General features: G+C 38.4%; 2 protein-coding genes across 7 annotated transcripts in view; both read right to left on the bottom strand.

Moving 5' to 3' along the window:
* LOC123503288 (phosphoribosyl pyrophosphate synthase-associated protein 1-like) overlaps window positions 1–413 on the bottom strand; it is a 25,420-nt gene extending 25,007 nt beyond the window's left edge. For all 5 annotated transcript variants that reach the window (XM_045252935.1, XM_045252933.1, XM_045252936.1 and 2 more), the window contains exon 1: window positions 307–413. In XM_045252935.1, the coding sequence (XP_045108870.1) occupies window positions 307–405 (99 nt within the window). In that variant the 5' untranslated portion in view covers window positions 406–413. The remainder of the gene's footprint in view (window positions 1–306) is intronic.
* An 8,110-nt stretch (window positions 414–8,523) lies between these two features.
* LOC123503294 (protein suppressor of forked-like) lies at window positions 8,524–24,243 on the bottom strand. Of its 2 annotated transcripts, none has more exons than XM_045252944.1 (14): window positions 23,985–24,243; window positions 21,645–21,836; window positions 21,357–21,389; window positions 14,577–14,674; window positions 13,842–13,995; window positions 13,295–13,528; window positions 12,656–12,847; window positions 12,267–12,458; window positions 11,877–12,123; window positions 11,507–11,673; window positions 11,227–11,315; window positions 10,926–11,098; window positions 10,564–10,698; window positions 8,524–10,480 (listed from the first exon to the last, which is right to left on the bottom strand). In XM_045252944.1, the coding sequence occupies exons 1-14, from the start codon at window positions 23,997–23,999 to the stop codon at window positions 10,284–10,286; spliced, it is 2,118 nt and encodes a 705-aa protein (XP_045108879.1). In that variant the 5' UTR covers window positions 24,000–24,243; the 3' UTR covers window positions 8,524–10,283. The 2 variants fall into 2 exon arrangements, with proteins under 2 accessions (XP_045108879.1, XP_045108880.1); XM_045252945.1 differs by lacking the exon at window positions 23,985–24,243 and adding an exon at window positions 23,600–23,843.
* Window positions 24,244–24,491: the final 248 nt, after the last annotated feature.

Below are 24,491 nucleotides of genomic sequence, written 5' to 3' on the forward strand. Positions count from 1 at the left end.
TCAAATAACTCTACCTTAGAAAACATAACTTTACCAATACCACAAATGAAACTAATAACTTCAGGTACATAAAAATAACAAAAAGCAGAAGTGACAAACAAGAAAACAATACACAGAAATACCCCGACCCACGAGCGGGGGATTAAGATGCAAACCTTTCCCCAGATTCAGCACCACAAGGCCTTTCCCACCAAAACTCTCGCCCCTCGCCACAAAAAGGTCCTGAAACACATCTGACCAACACCCGCCACACGCCTGCAGGCAGCGGGTGTTTGTGTACATGTAGGCAGGTCTGACATGCATTACCTGGCGGACTGAAGGCGGATTAAGGCAGGAGCAGCGGCGCCAACCACAGGACGTCCAGTGAGTATAAGTGAATGAACCAAACACAGTCTCACTGCGCATCTGTGCCTCTTACATCTTTGGAACAGGGTTATATATTTCTTCTTTTACGTCTAAATCATTCTTACTTTATTTTTCTTCAATATTTATTTTCGAAATATGTCTATATATACTTTTTTTTTTTTTTATCTTTGTATATTCAAGTTTTTCTCTCTCTCTCTCTCGTTTGTATATTTTGCTGTCATACACGCCTCCTCTTCCTCTTCGTTTACCATAGCAACAGTGAAACCCTCGTTAAAAAATAGAAAAAGGACAAAAAGAACTTCATTTTGTTCATACAGAATCCAGTACTAAGGGCACTTGTTCAGAGACGAATAGATGGAATTGTGTTAGACAAATTACGGGAATCTCCCCATCAATGATATTATATATCTATTACTCATGGAGATAATCGAAGGAGTCGGAATGATGTCATGAATATGAAGCCAATGCACTGACTTCTACAATTAACATTCATCTCTCTCTCTCTCTCTCTCTCTCTCTCTCTCTCTCTCTCTCTCTCTCTCTCTCTCTCATTAAGCCAGTTGGTCCTATATACACGTGACTGTCTCTGTGTGATAGATCTATATACACCTACCATCCTTATCTAGAACTTTGCGTTATCTTCTCTTAGACTAAATCTTGCTGACTGCACTAACAACTGATAATTGAAGTCCATTACATTAACATATATTATGAGAGAGAGAGAGAGAGAGAGAGAGAGAGAGAGAGAGAGAGAGAGAGAGAGAGAGTTATGTAGCTATCTTGGCACAATATGCCAGAAATTAGAGTTGGGCAGGAACCGGTTCCGGAATTGGTTCCAGTTTAACGATTCCACATGAATACAGATGGTAGATACGCATGAGTTACAAATCACAAATAGTATACTATATAGTGCAAGGAGGTTATCTTGAAAGAGACGCCGTGCGCCTATCCCGTTGTACTAAAAAAAAAAAAAAAAAGTTAGGCCAGTGGGCGGAGCTTATGATGCGGTGGGTGGAGCTTACGATCAGAACTTACACCCAAAACATTGACCTCTCCCGAGTTAAGCAATGGGAAATTGCCACTTTCTTTTTCATTACTAGAGGAAAACTAAAAAAGAACTGATAGTTTAACTTACGTAAACTACATTATAGTTTCCTAAATATGTCATGTAGACCTGTTATTAAGGGTGTTAGTCCAAAATACCTATAATATTGAAAGAAATACAGCAGGATGTTTCCGGGAGAAATTATCGCAAAATGATTACCTTTTCTCGTATAATGCATGACACGAAACAAATAATGAAGTAAAATTTCAGTGATTGATGCTTTTCCGACGCACAGTGACATGAAATCACACATCAGTCTAAATGAAAGCTATATATATATATATATATATATATATATATATATATATATATATATATATATATATATATATATATATATATATATATAGAGAGAGAGAGAGAGAGAGAGAGAGAGAGAGAGAGAGAATCTTGACGTGTTAAGTAATTGCTATACCAAGAAAAATCAACGTTCAGGCCAAGGTTCACCTGATATACATTTCATTTATCTTTAATTCAAATGCGCATGTGTATGTACATGTTTACATCTACATGCACATGTATATTCACATGTGTACATGACCTTTTTTAGTCACGTTTGCCCCAAAGACACCTTCCCACCTCTCATCCTAGTCCACCAAAGCTGGAAAACACTGTATTATCTCATTTGTATTTACCGTCTAAATCTTCGTGGCACAGTATGCCACGAGTGTTACGTACGAGTCTATTAAGATTACATAAATATATGGTAAGTAGCCTCGAAACATACCTAGACATAAGACTGAAAATATGGAGCGTAACTCGGTCGTTCCCATGTATTTTCAATGGGCAGTCGGCAATGTTTTGGGTGTAAGGGGGGGTAGGGGTAGCAGCGGACCAATAGCGCGCTGGCTTCACTTTTGCGATGTCACGCAGCCTCCTTATAATCTAACCTCCTTGATATAGTGCTTATTTAAAAGACTTTTATCATTAATATTATTTACGAATTCTTGCAAATGCCAGTATTTACAGACGAACGAAGTAGAGTATAATACAATCATGTGTACTGCAGGCAGGCTTGTATCCATTATTCAAAGAAATTGCAAGAATAATATATAAAAAGTTCGTTCATACTGGTCATTGACAAATAGCAGACACCGATTTAGTGTTGCCATATTACCATCATTTCTTTGTGGCCTGATTGGTAGATATCCTATGATGTCACAACATAGGGTATATATATATATATATATATATATATATATATATATATATATATATATATATATATATATATATATATATATATATATATATATATATATATATATATATATATATATATATATATATATATATATATATATATATATATATATATATATATATATATATATATATATATATATATATATATATATATATATATATATATATATATATATATATGTATCGTGCACACCCACACTCAAAACTAACCCAAATCACACTCAAAGCACCACGCAACAACTCAAAATGTCCCAAGTACACCTTAAACTCACTAAAAAACACCCAATATACGTCAAAATCACCCCAAACCACTTAAATACACACACCAACCACTTACAACACTCAAAACTAATCTAAAACACACTCATAAAACCAAGCAACACATCAAAAGGCACCAAAACACACACAACACTCTCTAGAAACACTACTATACGTCAAAATCACCCCCACACACCCAAACCATTTTAAACACTAAAAACTAGCATAAAACACACTCAAAACACCATGCAACAACTCAAAGTGCACCAAGACACACCTAAAACTCACTAGAAACACCTGATATAAATCAAAATCACCCTCACACACCCAAACCACTTACAACACACAATATCATCCCCTACCACGCTCGAAAAGCCATGCAACCCCTCAAAATGCCCCCAAACCCTCTAAAATTCACTAGAAACACCCAATACATACCCAAATCACCATCATACACATCCAAAAGACTCCTAACACACAGCTTAAAGCACTAAAAACTAACCCAAAAACACACAACCCCTCAAAATGCTCCCAAAACACATTCAAGACATGCAAATACTGCAACACATCTCAATCAACATGCTCAAGGTACGTAAAATATATCTAAAAGACCTAAAACACATTGAAGACACATAAAATGCACCAAAAACATACTCATAACAACCTGCAATATTACTGAATACACTTGAAACACCCCAAATATATCCCAAAACCAACAGTATGCATTATAAAGAACATTAAGATTAAAAGGGATCAACACTTACCTAAATATTACACCTTGGCTCCTCCTCCTATTCCGCTTCTATTTCTCATTTCTTCTTCATTCTCCTCCATTGTTTCTCCTTCGTCTTTTCTCTATTGCTTCCATCTACACGCCTGAGCCTAGAAACACATCAAAACACTAGATGTTAGACAAAATATTGAGGAAATGGAGGGTGACTTATGTATTGTGGCTTGGCTGCTCCTCCTCTTCCTCCTCCCTTTCTCTTTCCTTCCTCCTTATCCTCCTTTATTTCTCCTTTCTTCCTCCTTCTGTTACTATTATCTACACATCTGAATCTAGAAACACACGAAAACACGTAGGAATCACTAGATATTAGGCAAAATACTGACGAACTGGGGTATTGGAAAAGAGACACCAGCCCGGGGCTAAGTCACCACCTGGGCTGTGGTTATTAGAGAAACGGAAACGGGGTTACTCGGCTAAATTACGTAAATAATTTGATTTAAAAAATGACTTTTAGAAAAAACGAAGCCACGACCGAATGCATGACATTTTATGACGTGATAAATTTTAAAACTAATTTTCAAAGTATCAAAATATCTCCAACTCAACTAGTTTTTAAAAAATGTACAAATTAATTACGTTAAGAGTATAAAATATTTTCAACAATAACTTTCCTAAAACGTCATGGATAGTCAAACCATTTTCCCTTGGCGAGTATTTTACCACATTTCATGGAGTCTGAGCTATCTTTTAAGGCATTCTATAGCGAGTTACACCGAGAAGCAGAAACGTGAGCAGATAAAATGAAGAAAATAAGACTTTTGTTCAACAGCACCAAACACCATTTCAAAGTCCACATATTTCACTCAATAGATTGATTTCACACTTAAGATAGCATAGACGATTCTTTGATACCATAAAGGTTCACTTATATCTTCAAATAAAAAAAAGCTCAAAATGGGAAATTTATATTTTTGACGGTTAAAAAGCTTTTAACATACGCCATAAAACATCACTAAAAGCTATATATTTACCCAATACTGGCGCGAAAACACTTCAAACACAACGAAACATTTATAGAGCGCATAAAAAAAATAAATAATGGAAGCGTATTATTACCGTTAAAAAAAAAAAAAAAAAATATATATATATATATATATATATATATATATATATATATATATATATATATATATATATATATATATATATATATATTTGACCCCGCAGGCTGCTTGGGGGGATGGTTATTGCTAGGGTGCCGCGGGGGAGGCGGCTTGGAGGCAACACCGGGAACAGAGGTGGCGGACCTCCACATGTTGTCTTTATCATCTCACCAAGCCAAAATTAAGCCATACAGGGAACTTTTGACTATGGAATATGAAATGGTGGACTGGTGGCTCCATTATGACACATGTTTGACTTACGGTAAGTGAAGGAAGCAAATTTCAGCTGTTGATATTGACGCCTATAATGATTGTTATACCTATCACCTTTTAATATTTGCGTACTGTTTTCACTCTCAAATGTATAGAAAACTTAAAAATAAGTTAATGGTCTTATAAATACCTTTAATTAACTGGTGAATATAAGACAGTGTGGAGGGTTGTGGCAAAGGCTTGCATTGCTTGTCTTGCCGCTTGGTGTTTGTGCTTAATTGGTGCTTGGTGCTGCTTGAAAACTGTCGGTAACATAGCAACACTTCACTTCACTTGTGTGTGTGTGTGTGTGTGTGTGTGTGTGTGTGTGTGTGTGTGTGTGTGTGTGTGTGTGTGTGTGTAGACATGTTCTGGATGAGTGTCAGGGTATTTTGAGTGTGTTTACGAGTGTTTTCGGTATATATGAGTGTTTTTAGAGTGTTTATGGCTATGTGTGATTGTGTATGGGTCAGTATAGCCCACAGCCACCATCACTGTTACCACCACCGCCACCACAACCCTATTACTGCCGTTTTAACCAGTAGCAGAAGCTATGTACCTGTGAAGGCACTAGTCTATGTGCGTATAGTAGTACGAATGTCTATGATAACTATTTATTACTAAATCTATCATCAATGAGATACTATACTCGTAAAAACATCACACAATGATTTACTGGTTTTTGTGACATCTTTCTCTTCGTTATCGTGTCCTACTTTGGTTATTTGTCAAAGCAGTATACTATATCAAATTTTATCTAGCTGTACAACGAGTGTTGGCAACTCCCGCAAGACAAGAAACGAGGTACTTAAAAGGCAGACTATTTCATTTGTCTCATTCTCTATTTCTATCGATAGACTGATGATTTACCTGACTGAGACCAATTTAATCAGAGAGTTGTGATTTATGTGTGTATGTATATATATATATATATATATATATATATATATATATATATATATATATATATATATATATATATATATATATTGTACTGTAAATATTTCAACAATATTATGTATGTAAATGAAACTATGAAAGGGTGTATGATTTCAGTCTTGCATGATGTGATGTGAATGTTTTCCCTCTTCATGTATAAGTATGTGTAATACGTATTTAGTGATGCTACCTAGCCACACTGTGCTTCTGAGTTATCCCTCCCCTTCCCCACAAATGCTTTGACAAAGGACAATAGTTTTGAGATAGGAGTGTGAATGAAGCTTGTATGAGAACCTGAGTGTGTATATAATGTTAGTATTAAAAAATAAGCAAAAAGTAAATAAATAAAAATAAATAAACAAATCAAAAAACAACTGTTTATAAAAATCCAAGAAAGTTTAAATCTTAAAAGAAAAAAATAAATAAATGAAAAATGACCCAATACCCATGTTAGGGTAATGGCAAAAAAAAAAAAAAAAAAAAAAAAAAAAAAAAAAAAAGACACGTCATAAAAGCTAAGCCTGAGAATTAGACCCGCGACTGTCATCCTCATGATTAGATAAAAAAGACACTAGACACACATAATTCATTATTTGCTGATTATACAATAACTTTTCTATCGAATCATAACGTGATTTTTTTCCAGGCACCAAGGATTTTTCTAGAACATTGTGTTAAAGATGTATATATCAAGATAATACCTAAATTTGCGGTATTAGAAAAACTATTTATAACATTCAAATCTACTAAGACAATGGCACCGAAGCGAAATACGTGAGCTCAACCATGTATATTGTTGCGGGGACGCAAAGGGGGTTAGTGAACTTAGCGTTTGTAATACTGTCGGCTGGCACCACTGTATCTGGTGCAAGATGTGGCGGGTTCAATTAGACCGGATGTGCAACCGGATGCAGGTGGATAAGCCATCCGTGATTGGCTCAGGGGTGAGCCAATGGCAGAAGAGTAGTGGGGAGGGTATATATAAGCGGGCCCCAGCTTAATAGCACTTCAACAGAGCAACGATGGACACCTACTACAAACGCAAACAGCTATGGAAAGCAAACACCTATGGGCCGCCACCAAGGCAGTAAAGGCCCATGCCAATCCGGATTGGCGAATCTTAAAAAAAAAAAAAAAAAAAAAAATCAATCGCACTTCTGTGGGCCATAACCAAAGGCCCGCGTCACCCGTCTCGGGTGGCAACCAACAACAACATAATCGCACTTGAAACTCACTCGAATGTGAGTCCAGAACTCAACTACAACTCGAGTCATTGTCTCCGCTTTACCATGGCAATTCCAGACCACCACCAGGGAATTGTAAAATGGTATAATGCGAAGGCGGGATACGGTTTCATCACGGACCAACGAACGGGGAGAGACGTCTTTGTACACGCCACAGGACTCTCGAGGCCTCTTAAGGAGACTCTGCCAACGGAAGGGGACAAAGTCCTTCTGAAACTTTGTGAAGGCGCAAAAGGACCCGAGGCAAGAGATGTGGCTTGGGACGGACCACCTTATCGTCAACCAACAAAAAAAAAAGACGAAGACAAAGATACCACACAGAACTGACGAGAAGGACGTGCAGGCAAAAATATGGGCTTGCATATACACAGCCAAGGCCATTGAAGGAGTGGACAACCGCCGACTACAAGACCTACTTCCGCTACTCCTGCAGCACAACGGCCTTCCTGCTATTTACATTCCCAGGACTGCCTTTGACGTCCCCCACCGCTCCATACTCTAGAGGCCAACACGTCGAGCTCCTCCAGCTGACCACCGTAGGGAGGCGCTCGATGTGGACGAGCACTGCCAAAACCAAACAACAGTTGAGGTGGAGGGAGTTGAACCAAAGGTGGAAGAAGAAGAGGAAGATGAAGAGATCGATGTCGAACACGTTGAAGAGGACGACAACATGGAGTACGGTGACGAAGGTGAAGAACAAGAACGTGTGCACGTCACACAACAAAGACAGGAACAGCCGACACACCTCAGCCCACCCCACGGACACGGGAGACTAGATCGTCGCCAGCCGCAGTCAAAAGAACAGCCCAGTCACCCACTGCAGACCGGGAGAAAGCTGCAAGAAAAAAACAAGAAATAACGCGCGCGGCCCTGGCGATGTTGGAAAATCTTAAAAGAGCCAACCCACACGTCATAATTATTTCCTCCCATAAACATCAAGATAGACGAAGAAGATACGGCTCTGCCAACACAACAACAAGAGTGGACGACAGTAAGACGACACAAACAAAAAACAAAAAAATGACCAGCATGGGGGACAGCCCCCCACCCTTCTAGCTCGCTCTGTACTTCTTCCTTTCACCCAAACTATCTCTTCCCTAGCTAGCTAGATAAACTCTTCTTTCACCGATCTGTCTATCCCTCCTAAAAAAAAAAAAAAAAAAAAAAAAAATCGCGCTTGTGGGCCACCACCCAAAGGCTTAAAAGGCCCACTCCATCCCTCATCACAAGGGATGGTAAGGCAATAATGAGACGACCGAAGGAACACATTTCCAGAAGTTTATTTATGATTATTTTTTTCACTTAATTAAAAGACGCATTGATTTCTGCAATCACCCACCATGCAGTCAGGTACAGGATGTCTGCACATCACCCTTGTATATACTTGTGGAAATAATGGAGGAAGCAAACATACATACATACATATATTGGTTCCACATACAGAGAATGCCAGCTGTTCCATTGCACTCCTATCATCCTTACATAGTGGTATCTTATATACATACTACATACATACAAACATACATAATATACATAACCTCTTGATAGCTGTGAAATCTTTAATAAGTGTAACTGTGAGAATTTATTTGTTGCATATAGTAACATTGCACACGTCACCTTCATGTACTGCTTACACACACACACACACACACACACACACACACACACACACACACACACACACACACAGTTCTCATAATCATTTACACATCACAGCACTCAAAATATATCAAACTATCAACAACAATAAGCAATATTTGCTGTACAACACACACACGACACTTTCACATATTTACATGTACATAAACATTGACATTTCATTTGTACTCTTCAGCATGGTTACTGTGAACTAAAAGAAGTAAAAAATAAATGCTTTCTAATATTGTATAAAATGATACAATTATAGATGCTTAGCCAAGCAGTCACTTGTCATATCTATGAATAAAAATTACATGTAGCAATCATATCATGAATGAATTTAGGTATTTATCAAATACAAATTAATTCTCTTTCATGTGAATTTTAGCTGTTAATGGATTGCAGAGAAAGAAAAAGCAAATTGCAAGCCATTTTTACAAAATCCTTGAGTCTGATTGAGAGCCCAATATGAAGAGAATATAGTCTTTTCATGAACTATTATTCATTCCATATCTCTCTATGTCTCAGTTTGGATAGATAATTATTTCTGAATTCCATAATTAAGTTTAGTCAAGGAATAACACGCTTTATATTTTTGTTTTCACTCACATCAACATAAACATCTTTTTACCATAATATATGCTGGAATAGATCATGAGCTAACTTGAACACATTTTGCTGGTGCATGGTCTATTTGGAGCTACAATCACTTGTCACATCAACAACCTTGAGGAAGGAAGGGTACATTTTCTTACTATACAACCATAACAACAGGCAAGCCTTTACTTATCCATTCACTTCTTTCATTTTTCAAATGAGCATGCCAATAAGCCCTTGCTACCACACCTCACAGTCACCACACTATTGATGCAAGTCCCACTCACTCATTACACTCACGACACTCAAGAGGCAATTTCAGATTCACTAGCATACAACCTTCCACTGTCTTCTGGTCCACTGATGAACAGGAGCTATAGCCTGCCACAAAATTGCAATTCCTCGTGGTATAAAATAAACACTCCTGTTGCTTAAGTGTTGAGTTTCATTTATCAATCCCTGACATTTCTTTTTATTCTCTCAGATCATCCCCCTCTCATTTTCTTTCCCCATACTTTTCAGAATCTCTGTATCATACCTTGATTCACCAATATCCTAGTCACTAAACAAGTACCTGCCTATCATGTCCTGCCTCTCAGAAACCCTATTGAGGAACACCAACCACATGTCATCCCAAGGTAAGTACACTGCAGATAGTTTCCTAGATGTATGGTAAGTGATATGGATGTAGTGAAGTCACCTTATCATATCCAAGGCAACTTAGGTATTCTCTTCATCAATGAAAGATTAGCCAGGAGCAGCAGCAGCAGCAAGGCATGATGTGCTCATCTCATCTTCCTCTGCTGCCTGGCTCGGTAAATGTCGCTGGTCAGGATGGGTTTGTTTCCATCCTCGTCATCTGAGTCGTCACCAGCAATCAGCTTCCTCTTGCGGTCGCCACTCGGGTCCACCACCCAATGCACCGACTTGGAGAGCTCAAAGAGACGCACGTCATGACTACCACTGGTTGACCACTGTCCTCCTGTAGGAAGTGATGCATGTTAATTGCTATCAAGGGTTCTAATAGATACAAAGCAGTGTAGATGTAACACAAGGAGCACTCACCCTGTTCGGGAAGGTTGAGCCGCATGAAGAGGTCAACCAGAGCCTCCAGCTTGACAAATGGTCCCCGGAAGCAGTTTGGCGGTGGCAACAGGGAGAGGAGGTTTGCCACAGCTGGGGGAGGCGGGAATGCACCACCTGCAACACACCAGTGAACAATAAGGTGTAAAATAATATACTACAGTTTACAAATTTGTTTACATAAAAGTATTTTTGATTCTCCATCTGCAATGAGGTGACCATAACATAAGCTGCCTTTCCCTTCCTTGCTTTAATGGATCTTTATAACTAATATCACTTCGCATTCCTTCTTAGAGATAAAAACTAAGAGTGGACCTCTTTCCCATTTCATCCTGAAGACATACCTTTCACTGGATGTTCTCCAGGTATGTACTTTGCCTTGGGCTTGAAAGGAATCATCTGTGAGAAGTCTGGCCGCACATAGGAAGGCTCCTGTGAGTCATGAATGGACAGGCCACGGGGAATGTTTGGATTGATTATCATAGCATGTGTTGAGATGTCACGGTAACCAATGGCTCTGTGGAGTGCAACAAAAACATAATGACTCTCATATAATACTTAAGGACACATATGTATTACCCCAGTTAATGTTGCACAGTCAAAGCATTCAAGTAACCTTCACTCTGATCATTAATGAACACTCACTTGAGCTCAGCTGGAGTACACGGGTACAGGTCCATGAACTTGTATCGGTCAACGAGCTGTGCTGTGTCTTTACCCTCAAACTCTTGCAACTGTTGACAATATCTCCAATAAGTAACAAAAACACATTCTTCCTTCACAAAACCTATAAAACACTGCCTAATAAATTTTAAAAATAAATTAATGGCTGTATCAGAAAGTAAAAACAAAAATTTGAGGCCAAGTGAATAGCAGCACACATAATTTTAGCATGAGCACATAATGAAGGTGAAGATGATCTCACCTTCTGCAGAACATGTGCTCTCCTCTTCTCCACCTTCACAATAGATGCCAAGTCCCCAACATTGCATTCAAACTCGAGGAAGCGGTTCCACAAGCCAACAGTGTCCTCGTTCTTCAGCTGACCTGACGTCAACACTCGCTCAAAGAGAACCCTAGTGTTGTTGTCCTCTGTGAAGGAAGTAGGTGTGAGTGTGTGCTGCAGATACAGCTAGGCCTGGTTTGTCAGTGAGTATGTTCTCCAAAAACATGCACATAAAAACTTAAATCTGGGTCAATTGTAGACCTAATAATTTGAATGAGACAATATCACTCTATCAATTTAATGGAGTAATACACGTTAATGACTTATCAAACTGTAAGGGAGCATTCACCATTGAGATGGGACAGGTAGTCCACATATGCCATGATGTAGTCTGCGTTGTCTGGGAACTTCTTCAGACCAAGCTCAAATATCCTGAAGGCAATGTCTTTGTTCTTGGTGCAGTAGTACTCCATGAGAGCAGCGCCAACATACACGTGAAACTGTGTCCTCACATCCTCTCGCGCCTTCTTGAACACTTCTCTCGTGGACTTGATGCCCTCAGCTCGCCGCGCAAACTTCATATATTGTAGGTAAGCCTGGAGAGATTTCTATAATGTGACACCATTCTTATAATATGCAACTATTCAAGGAAACTAATTGTGAAAAACTAAGAGAAAAATATAGTGTCATTTTCAAAAGATGCTGGCTGGTTAATGTATGGAAGGTCATGGCAACTCACAAGTGTTGGGTCAATGTCCTCCATCTCTATGTATCTTTGGTATATCTTGTGCACCTCTGGGTAGCGCAGGCGGGACTCCTCAAAGTCAGCGTAGGCAAAGTACAGGAGCTGGTTCTTCCTCAGGGGACCAGAGATTGCCCTCTCATAGATCTGTGCTGCCTCCTCACTGAAAATCTTACTTGCATTGACGTCCTGTGGGAGAAGTACAGGGTTTGGGATGATCAGTTCATGTTGTGTTACAACATGAAATGATGAAAAAGATGTTCAATGATGAACCAAAGCTAAATTATGAAAGAAAGAATAACTCCAAAAAATCTTGTGAGTTCTGCAATACAAGAAAGAAGCAAGGTGAAGTTTTTATTCCTTGCTACTATGGAAGGAAAACTTACACCTTTCTCAGAGAGGAGCTTTGAGGATTCCTGCAGGAAGAGTGCTGCCTCGTACCAGATGTCCGGGTGGTGGGAGAGACACAGAAGGCACTGCTCATAAGCAAACCGCACCCTCTTGGTCACCAGGGTCTGGTCATCTGTACGCAGAGGGTTGTCCTTCTCCCACCTGATGTACCTCTTCCATATCTCCACCTGGGGAAGCAAGCACAGGTGAGGACAGAGTGGGATACTAGGGAAACTTTACTATTTCTGTACTGAGGTGAGAAAGAAATTAACTCCCTGTAGACTTGTACTCATACTCTCCATAGATTTGCTTCAATCTAGCATGCCCATTCTAGACTAACAATCAAACGTGGCTCACATTCTCAGCAAATTCATCGTTAAAGGCAGTAGGCTATCCTTTATCATACCTGCAGTTATAATGCCATATGCGTCATTAGTAAATTAGTAATGAAATCAGTCTCGCACTCACCCTAGACTTATCGCGAACTGCACAAAACATCCTTAGCGCCTAGACGCAGAGTAGATTTTACGCTAATGCAAAACGCAAATCTCGTGGATTGACAGTCTTATATGATTTATACACATTTTTTGTACACTTAAAATCAAATGTGAGTTGCATCCTCCGCAGACTCTCACCTGCTTGATCTCCTCCGGCAAGCCTGAGGGCGGCACACTGGGCAAGTGTCGGTTCAAGCCCCGCGTCTCGGCCTCCAACTCCTTGCCCACCCGGCGGGCGTTCATGTAGTCCCGCCCCCTCTCGATGTTCATCTTCTCAGCGATGATCGGGTTGATGTTCTTCTCAAACTCAAGGTAGTCCCGCCACAGCTGCTCAATGTTGGCCATCGGGGTGACGATGCCGCGCTGGAACACCTGCAAGGTATATTCGTCACCCGCATTAATCCCTTGTCTTTATTTTTAATACAACCACTAATTATGTAATTTTGTCGGGGCCATATGTCTTCTTTTACTTCTGATATGAATTCTTGTCAATGACTTTTCTGCTTTACTGATAAATTTGATCTTCCATTTTTTTCTTTATTAACATAGTGACCAATACAAACTACATTTCTACCTTTCATTACGTCTCCTATCTGTAATGATTAATATAAATCACATTTTTCGAGGTTTATCTCTGTAGACGATCTTTTCTTTTTCTCAGAGTCCTTTGTCTATCTGAGCGTACCTTCCTGACGGCCATGATCTTCTGGTTCTCGGCGTAAGAGCCCACCACCTCAGCGTTCTTGAGCAGGTTGGCGTAGTCATTCCATAGCGTGTACGAGTTGTAGTCCATGCCGATCTTGTCAATGGCGAACTCATAAGCCTGCGATAACTTCTCCCTGCCAGGCAATACAATAGGTTTTTACACACACACACACACACACACACACACACACACACACACACACACACACACACACACACACACACAGGAAGAAGAGGAGGTAGTGTAAAGGAATAGGGATTTAACTTCTACGAAAGTTATTTAGTGGTAAAAAGAAGTCTGACAAGTAGAGAGATACAATACATAGGATAAAACTGTTCTTATTTCTTTCTTACTATCCTAAAAAATCTTTATACCCAACTAGCTCGATAAATAAATAAATAAATAAACAGATAAGCGAATACATCAATCAAAACCAAATCAATATAACAAAGCCCAATAAAATAAAATAGGAAACGACTAATTCCAATTCTCCATACATAAATAAACTAGAAAATAAATGATAAAACAATAAAATAAAACGGAAAGAAAAAGTTTGATTCCAATTTTCACACATTAATCCCTTCAATACTAGGACACATTTTTATCCTGAGATTTGTATACGATTAGACCCTTTTATTGACATAAAAAAAAAAAAGGGGTTACACGGTACAAAGTTTGCAGAAGATGCGAGGTGCAACACAGCGGGCGGCGTACCTGTAGGTTGGCAGGCTGGACTTGGTTTCCTTGACGTAAGTAACATAGAGGCGCCATAGGTCGATGTTGAGTACTTTGGTCAGACATCGCTGGAACAACTGCAATAAATGAATGGAGAGAGTGAAGTTACATAAATCGTCTTAGTTTTCTTCTTTGTCACTGCCGTTCTTCTTCTTTTTTTTCAATGCCTTTTTCCGATTCTTTACCATTTCTTTTTTTACTATCGTTTCCATTGTCTCTTATTTTCTTTGGTGATCATTCTTGGTTCTTTCTACTGTGACTCTCTTCGTCATCCTACTCCTACTCTTTCTATTACCATCCTACTGCTTCCTTCCTTCTATTCTCCTTGTTTCCTGTTACTGTATTTTCCTTCCATCAGCATCAGCCCTCTCAATGACTATTTGCATAACCATCCTCGCCCTTATCTCCTATCATTATTCTTCTTCCTCCTTTCTTCCATCGCCTCTCTTCAACACCTTCCATCACCATCGTCTTTCTTTCTCCTGCCATCAATCATGACCCTTCCTCTTTTCATAATCAGTATTCTTCCTTTCTCCTTAAACCATCTTTCTCCTTCTATCCCCCTATTTTTCGTCGCTGCCTTCCCTCACCGTTTCTCTCCTCTTTGCATTCCTCTAACCTCCTCCTTCGTGCCTCTTTCATGCATTCACTACAGTCTGTTCATCTACTCTCGTCTTCCAGTGACTAATTTGAAGGCTTCCCAGTGAATTAAAAAGAGGATTAAGATGGAAGGAAGAAATCTTTGACATTCTGATTGGCAGATGAAAATACTATATGAATGACACATAAATACGAATAGCTCTAATTTAAGTCATGGCAGTGTAGCTTATGATCCTATCTTATGTGTTACTCCGAAGCTCAACAATCTCACTGGGTAACAATTCATCACTAAAAGCTATGTAAGGATATTTTTCATAAGCAAATACGAGAAAAAAAAAAAAAGAATAAAAAGGGATACATTTTGCAATTTCAAGTCAGTGTAATGTTTCGAGATGGCCGTAGAGGAAGAAATTATGTCTCCGAGTGGTTAGTGATTAAGGAAAGACGTGTCAATAGCTGTGAAATGCTTAAAATAATGGAGGATATTCTTGCACGCCTTGTTATCTCACTAGGATTGTTTGCAAAGGCTACGGAGATGATAGCTGGATTAATATTGGTGTTTCTTTCCATTGAAGCGACTTAAATAATAAAACTAACCACTTGAATAACGCTGGTGACTCTACTGTTAAATAATAATAAAAACGACAATAACAACGAAAAAAAAATCAAATGAATACGTAAAGAAAAAACATGCTCAAAACTCAACAATATTCTGCTCATTAATCGCTATTCTCTCCACAACTGAACGGAACAGTTTCTACAATGGACGCGTGTACTACTTTCTCGCTGGGCAAAACATGCCTAGAGAGATCCTGCCCCCAGTGTAGCCAACTGTGCCGCAGCGTCACGTGTGCCCGATGGTAACGTGACTCAAGAGTGTATAGACAGATAGATAGATAGATAGCCAGACAGACAAACAGACAAGTAATAGTTAGACATACGGCAATAGACAGTCAAAGACAGATAGATGAATAGATACACACACACACACACACACACACACACACACAGAGAGAGAGAGAGAGAGAGAGAGAGAGAGAGAGAGAGAGAGAGAGAGAGAGAGAGAGAGAGAGAGAGAGAGAGAGAGTAGTGGGAGGTATAACCGGATGCGCGCTCACTGACTCGATAAATAAACCAAGTACTGAATAAAACAAAAGAAGTAAGCAACCCTATGCAATGAAAAACTAATAAATATTCGACCAATAACAGTAAAATCTTAGGTAAAAAAAAAAAAAAAAAATAAATAAATAAATAAATAAAAATAAACAAACACACCAAGACTAATAATCCCAGGTAACAATGATGCCAAGAGACTAAAACTGAAAACTGACGTTCAAGTCGATATCCAACTCTTATCACAGTGAGGGTTCGTCCCACCGTGGACTCATGCAGGCTGATGGACACGAAACTAGCCTCGTAACGAAATCTGAGAAGGTTCCAGTACTCCACATCAGTACAGACATCAAAACAGCAGTGTGCTTCCTAACTCTTGTCCTCCACAGCTCTTGTCGAATATCCTTCACGTCAGCACTACTCTCGCATCTTTATCAGTGTCGGTCGTTACACTGTTTATCGTTGTGAAGTCTCCTCACAGCAGGGGTCTTGGGCACCACATGATGGTGGATGCCTGCTGCTGAATGCCTTACTCCGACTCTTTCACGTCACAAATGTGTACCAAGTTATCATTTAAAATTCCTTCTCCACTCAATCACGTCAAAATTTATTCTTTCTGTCAAGAAGACTTCTAGACATTATTGTGTAATAAGGCACATCGTATTCCATGCATATTTGACATCTGCATATAGCACGGATAATAAATCGTATGTACAATTGCGTAAGCTTTGGTCTTATCATGAAATAGGATAATTATTACATACTAAAACAAACAAACACACACACACACACACACACACACGCTCGACTCACAATCGAGAGAGCCGGCTTCGAATCCCAGTAAGCGGCGAGGCAAATGGGCAAGTCTCTTAATGTGTGGCCCCTGTTCACCTAGCAGTAAATAGGTATGGGATGTAACTCGAGGGGTTGTGGCTTCGGTTTCCCGATGTGTGGAGTGTGTTATGTGGTCTCAGTCCTACCCGAAGATCGATCTATGAGCTCTGAGCTCACTCCGTAATGGGGAAGACTGGCTGGGTGACCAGCAGACGACCGAGGTGAATTACACACACACACACACACACACACACACACACGGCACACACACACACAGCACACACACAGCACACACACCGGCCGGGTGGACATATTTGGGTGTGTCTCCTTTCACGTGTAGCCCTGTTCACCTAGCAGTGAGTAGGTACGGGATGTAAATCGAGGAGTTGTGACTTTGTTGTCCCGGTGTGTGGTGTGTGCCTGGTCTCAGGCCTATCCGAAGATCGGAAATAATGAGCTCTGAGCTCGTTCCGTAGGGTAACGTCTGGCTGTCTCGTCAGAGACTGCAGCAGATCAAACAGTGAATTATACACACACACACACTTGATTATGACAAACACCATTTCGACAACGATAACAAGAGCAACAATGATAACTAAATAATAATAATAATAATAACAATAACAACAACAACAACAACAACAATAATAATAATAATAATAATAATAATAATAATAATCTGTAACATCAATGTCAGTATCAGTGGCATTATCAACAGCAAAGTGACAGTAACAACACCGGTCGTATCAACAAAATGAAATCGTAGGGACCCCACCCACGGGTGGCGCGGCGCTCCCAGGCCAACCTTCAACTCAGGTGCATGGAAAGCAAATAGTACGACCGCCATCCCCCTTATCTACACTGGCGGAGACCCATCATCCTCTCAGGGACGAATCAAGGCACATCAGCTTTCTTCTGATAACAAGCATTGAGTCACCACTCAATGTGCCTCCTTCACCTCGCGTCCAATGAGGCAAGTCTGGACTGTATTGACTGTTAACCTTCATGCGAGGCGTTGTGATGAGTTTCATCCCGCTTAACGCATCTTACAACAATCCCCTCGCCGGCCCTCCACGCAACCTGTGCAAGCTGTTTGGCATTGCCACCACTATGGTAATACTTCCCCGTGGACGTATTCTTCATAAAATACTGACTAAGGTCACTTAAATCCAAACACGTTTGTTTCTTTTCCGCCATGACAGAAGTCACTTTTCCCACGCCTTCCCTGAACAGACAGCTGCGCTGCCTTTTGTGGGTTGCCCTGTGAAAGTAACGGCTCGGTGGGAAGAGGTGGACTGAACCAACGTCCGGGATAGCATTGCTACTGCGTATCTCATCATTTAACAGGCATCCTAAGACAATGCCCAAAGCTTTACCTCCACCCTCTGAGGACTGGTGGACGGTGGTGAGCTGCAAGCGTGGCTCCATTCTCCACGCCCTCATTCCGCCTCCCTCCTCGCAGCGGTGATCGATGCGTTAAACACGCGGGGCAATAATCCAGCAGTGAGCGGCTCTCGGCCAGGCAAGGCGTGTAGTTTACAATACCATGCTTCCTTTCAGCGTGCAGAGAATACATTCTGCTTGGCCCATTATGACCCATCATGTCTTAATTTCAAAGGTTCACTAACGAGGTGTATAAAAAATTGTAACCCAATCGGCGATAAACAAGTGACATTATACAAATAAACCTTAGTCACAGTAAATAATACAAAATAAAGCAGCAAAAGTGCGTTCAGTTAGGTCGTCGCGGAGCATTTTCCTTTCTTCTGGCGAGAACACACCGGATGGCAGATGAAAAATTATCCACCAAAATTGCGAACGATGTCATATATATATATATATATATATATATATATATATATATATATATATATATATATATATATATATATATATCGTAGTACTGCTTAGCTATTCAATTCAGCAACGCCAGTTTTCTGTAAGCACTGTGTGAGGGACAAAATTACAACAGGTGCTGATTATCACCACAAATTAAATACGAATTGAAATTTAGAACAGATATAATGATGTGCAATATATCGTCAAAATCAATTATACCACTGTAGTGAGTAAGTTCAAAACCTGAGCCGGGTGATGAAGCAGTTTGTCTGAGAGAGAGAGAGAGAGAGAGAGAGAGAGAGAGAGAGAGAGAGAGAGAGAGAGAGAGAGAGAGAGAGAGAGAGTTTCAAGGACTGGAACTGCAACAACTGCAACAGCACGACTCCTGCTGGAAAAAATGACAGGGGTCAGTGACTGTACTCCGGAAGGTCTTCACAGGAACAACGGCTTATCCACAGGTTCCTGAATTCATCTACGTAAGTGTGAAGTTCAATAGACATCAGTGATCATTCGTTACTCTTACCAAGTCTTGGCCAAGATTACTTTCCCTCAGCTTTGAAGGACGCGTTTGTTCGCCTATCCTGAGTAGATGCCAAGAGGTCAAATTTACTACACAATTCTGTCACTGCATTAATTATTAAAAACTATTCAAAAGTGATTTGCACGTGCTGTCGAGTACTTATTACGCTTCAGGACAAACTACAAAAGACGCTATTATTATTATTATTATTATTATTATTATTAGTAGTAGTAGTAGTTGTTGTTGTTGTTGCAATAATAATAATAATAATTTAAGCAAAACATACGTACTTAGCACTTCCTTTACCACGATAAACTACCAAATAATAGTTGTTAAGTTGTATAATTTCAACTTTTATCTCTGACAAAGTAATATTACATTACGTATATATCAATACAGTTTACAGCAACAAAAGCTGCACAATGAGTTAAATAAGTCATCACAAAATACGAGTATGAATAACATTATGTACAGCTTTACATATTCCTACACAAGAATTCATCCATAATCTTTTAAATCTGGACTTCCTTGCCCTCAATCCTTCACGCATTTTATAATTTTCACAGGAAGACGCCTCACACCTAGTACAACAAAAGCTGGAAAAAGTACCCCACTGAAGATGGCAGTCCTAAAGATGACGGTCCAAAAAGAATAATAAAAATTATGAGAAACTGATGCACGGGCAAACTACGCTGTCACAATCTTGATCTTTGTTTGAAAAACATTGAAATTACTAAGACCTTTGGTCGTGGCAAAACAAAGTACATTTATACTTTACTTAAATTACATGCAAAAATAACCAGAACAACAATTTAAGAGAATAAACAGTCGTGTACTACGCATCCCTGCTTCTTGAGCACCAGCGCGCCAAGGCAAGATGAACAGGATGCTGCTAACATTCCCGTATCTAGGTTACCATCGGAAATAATAAAAACAAGTGCAATAACAATTGACCGGGCATATAAATAGAACATTAAGTCATGTTGCTGTGCCACCACATTATGTTAGATGATGAAGGCCTGCAAATGTAAAGGCAAGTCGTGTCGTGGAAAGAGGCCAGAGCACCTACAGTGCCACGTGGACACACACACACACACACACAGCCGTCTTGACACAACACCCTCAACACAACGATGAAGTAAAGTGTCATATGCCAGTGAAACAAGAACCAATACATTAATCAATTTATTTAGGGCCAGCCTACACTAAGCCCAGCCCCAGTTAATGCCTTAATGTTAAATATTTTTCTACACTCAATTTCCTGCAAGAGAAGGTTTGATCAGAGTAAAACAACAGGAGCAGTGTTGATAGAGACAACCAAGTTTCCAGTCCAGTAATAAACCACAGATTTAGATAAACTTTACCTCAGAATTGATTCAGTATGAAGCTGATTAGCATTAATAGTAAAATTTCAATTCTGATGCATGTCACTCACCCTATTGAAATGTACTAGTAATAAAAAAACCTTTAGCATCAGGCAAGATATTAATAATGAAGCTATTAGGTATCTCACTGACAGCAAAATAATTATTCTATTTCCATTGGCTTCACTTTTTTCTTCCGCCAATATTCTGATTCAACTGCACCCAAATGGTGAATATCTCTTTTTGCCAACTAAGTAAACAATAACTTATATCCAGTGACCATTCCCTGGCCTTTAGTTGCCACCCATGAAAATGTTGTACACTGATAGTTAGGAGGATGAATTACTTTGCCTCTCAACACCACCATTAATCTCCACTGAAGACATTTGGAAACGTGGCAATCCCTCAACACTGCTTGGAAAATAAACTACACGTCAACAGGAAATATTTATTATGGGAGTAAAAAATATGAACGTATATCAAACATACCTTTTCAACTTTCTCAAAATTATAAGACCTCATCTGAAAGAGGAAAAAAACTTTCATCAGTCTTTGTTGAAAAACATATTGCCAAAAATATCAAACAGAATAAATGCAGAAGGATTATACACACAACAATAAACTAACCATACTTGACAAAATCACATTCTAGATATTATATATAATCTCCAACACATCTCTTGCTTAATGGTCACCACCTTAATGTCCAATAAAATATGGGATACAAACATAATATATCCTACACCTCCTAGACACTTTGAAGAGACCCTGACTCACCTCTTGTTCAATGTACATCTTCCAGAACTTGCCAGCCGTGGGGAAGGTGGTGACAAGACGCTCAAAGATGCCGCGTGCAGACTCGATGGAGCGGTTCTGAGCATCACGGATGATGAGACTCCACGCCTCCATGTCGTACGGGTTGGCCTCTGTTGTGGTCCATGCTCGACGGAGCTTCTCTGTTCCAAATTCCTGTGTGGCAAAGGATTTTTAAGATCTATCATTAGTTTGTCTTTGGTTGTTAACAATGACCAATGTAATTAAATGTATGCATGACAGTTCATGTGCCAGGTGATATCTATTACACCAAGGCTAAATATTCTGTGATGGTGTTTATCAAGTTAACATACCAAATGCACTCAACTTCAATAAATTAACTCTTTGTGATATACTGAACCACAAAACATCATCTACTAGTAAAATATTTCACTTCTATGATGCTAAATAAAATAAATATCAATAATCTATTAGAGGATGACAAGCATTTGACTTCCCAAGATATTTAGCTGCACAGTTGCTCAGTGAAATCCTTAAAGATGAGACACCCCCCTAAACCATAATTTTTTACCCAGACCTTGAAATTGAGTTACTAACATCATAATCACCCTTGACATGTTTGCCATTTTCTGTGAAAAAAGCAAATGGATACCATTATTCCTTATATATTAAAATTGTTCGTTTATCATCCTTTAAAAAGTGTTAAATACTGTGCAGCATTTATATAAGTATACACACACACACACACACACACACACACACACACACACACACACACACACACACATATATATATATATATATATATATATATATAAAGTAATAATTTATAATACATCCGTGTTCCCCTACCCACAAAACAAGCTTGAGGAGATGTTGGGGTTTAGGGTCAAGGACAAGAAACGAGTGGAATGTGGGGATGAAAGTCTAGGGGATTTCCCCCCCCTACCCTAACCTAACCTAGCCTGGGGGAAGGGCCCCGGGGCCTTTGTAATTGAAATGCAGTTCAGTTCTATACATATACCTATATATATATATATATATATATATATATATATATATATATATATATATATATATATATATATATATATATATATATATATATATATATATATATATATATATATATATATATATATATATATATATATATATATATATATATATATATATATATATATATATATATATATATATATATATATATATATATATATATATATATATATATATATATATATATATATATATATATATATATATATATATATATATATATATATATATATATATATATATATATATATATATATATATATATATATATATATATATATATATATATATATATATATATATATATATATATATATATATATATATATATATATATATATATATATATATATATATATATATATATATATATATATATATATATATATATATATATATATATATATATATATATATATATATATATATATATATATATATATATATATATATATATATATATATATATATATATATATATATATATATATATATATATATATATATATATATATATATATATATATATATATATATATATATATATATATATATATATATATATATATATATATATATATATATATATATATATATATATATATATATATATATATATATATATATATATATATATATATATATATATATATATATATATATATATATATATATATATATATATATATATATATATATATATACCTAAATTTTAGTGAAACTAAGAAACATAAGTACCAGTGCAGTTTCACACCTTTGCTACAGAAATCTGTATGGACAAAATCACATGGTGGAGGTGAAGCCCGCCAATGTAACAGCCATCCATAACGAAAACATGCCCTCACAAAGCCCCAAACATCAGCCAACCATGCCAGAGGTATGGCTTCAGGAATTACAACCTCATACCGCTGCTACCAAGCCACTGCCACACCACCATACGGCAGCTCCGATACTGATATCTTGCCCTCACACACTTCGTTTTAACATTAGACATCGCATAACACGCTGGTACTCCTCTCTAGATCACTGGTCACGGGAGTCTGCACACTGATCCAGCCCGTTCACTGTATAACTAAAACATAGTAATGAGCTGCCACACGTCATAATAATGATCCACCTGGAGGGAGGGACACGCGGGATCAAACTCAAGTCCTTATTCAATACTTTCCGTGATTAATTTATGTCTATCGATGCACGTTCTTTTAATGTAGCCCATCTTTATAATGTACAACCAATCTGGCGTTCCAGGAGGGCGAAGAGGGATGTAATATGTGAAATTCTTACCGGTGAGTCCTCCATGTTGTGGCGGCGCAGAGCGGGCAGGACGCGGGAGGTGAGGCGCGGCAGGGCTGCCAACCACACCTCCTCGCCACACTACACCCTCATTCCACTTGTGTTATTGTACGGAAATACCATCCTTGATACACTTCTATTTACTTAAATGTGGTATAAATTGTAAACACTGGTGATATAAACTTAGTGACAGATTGACTTCAGAAAAGGGTTTTACATTCAGATCATTAGAAAAAACTGCTAATTCATGATGAAGATGTAATATAGGTACGATAGGGACGGATGTTTATTTCTTTTAATATTTTTATAAGGAAAAATTGTGCTTTGCTACACCCTGTACTCCTAAATGCATGGGAATCAGTTTGATCCAACAACAGTGGAACACAAGTACTACCCCATATGATTTTATTCAAGCTTCCCAAGGTTATTTGAAGAGCTTAGTTATTTTATCTGTCAGTAGTTTTAATTTCACGCGATCAGTTTCATGTGAACAGTTGT

Source organism: Portunus trituberculatus, chromosome 13 (genome assembly GCF_017591435.1).
Source record: "Portunus trituberculatus isolate SZX2019 chromosome 13, ASM1759143v1, whole genome shotgun sequence".
Lineage (NCBI taxonomy): Eukaryota > Metazoa > Arthropoda > Malacostraca > Decapoda > Portunidae > Portunus > Portunus trituberculatus.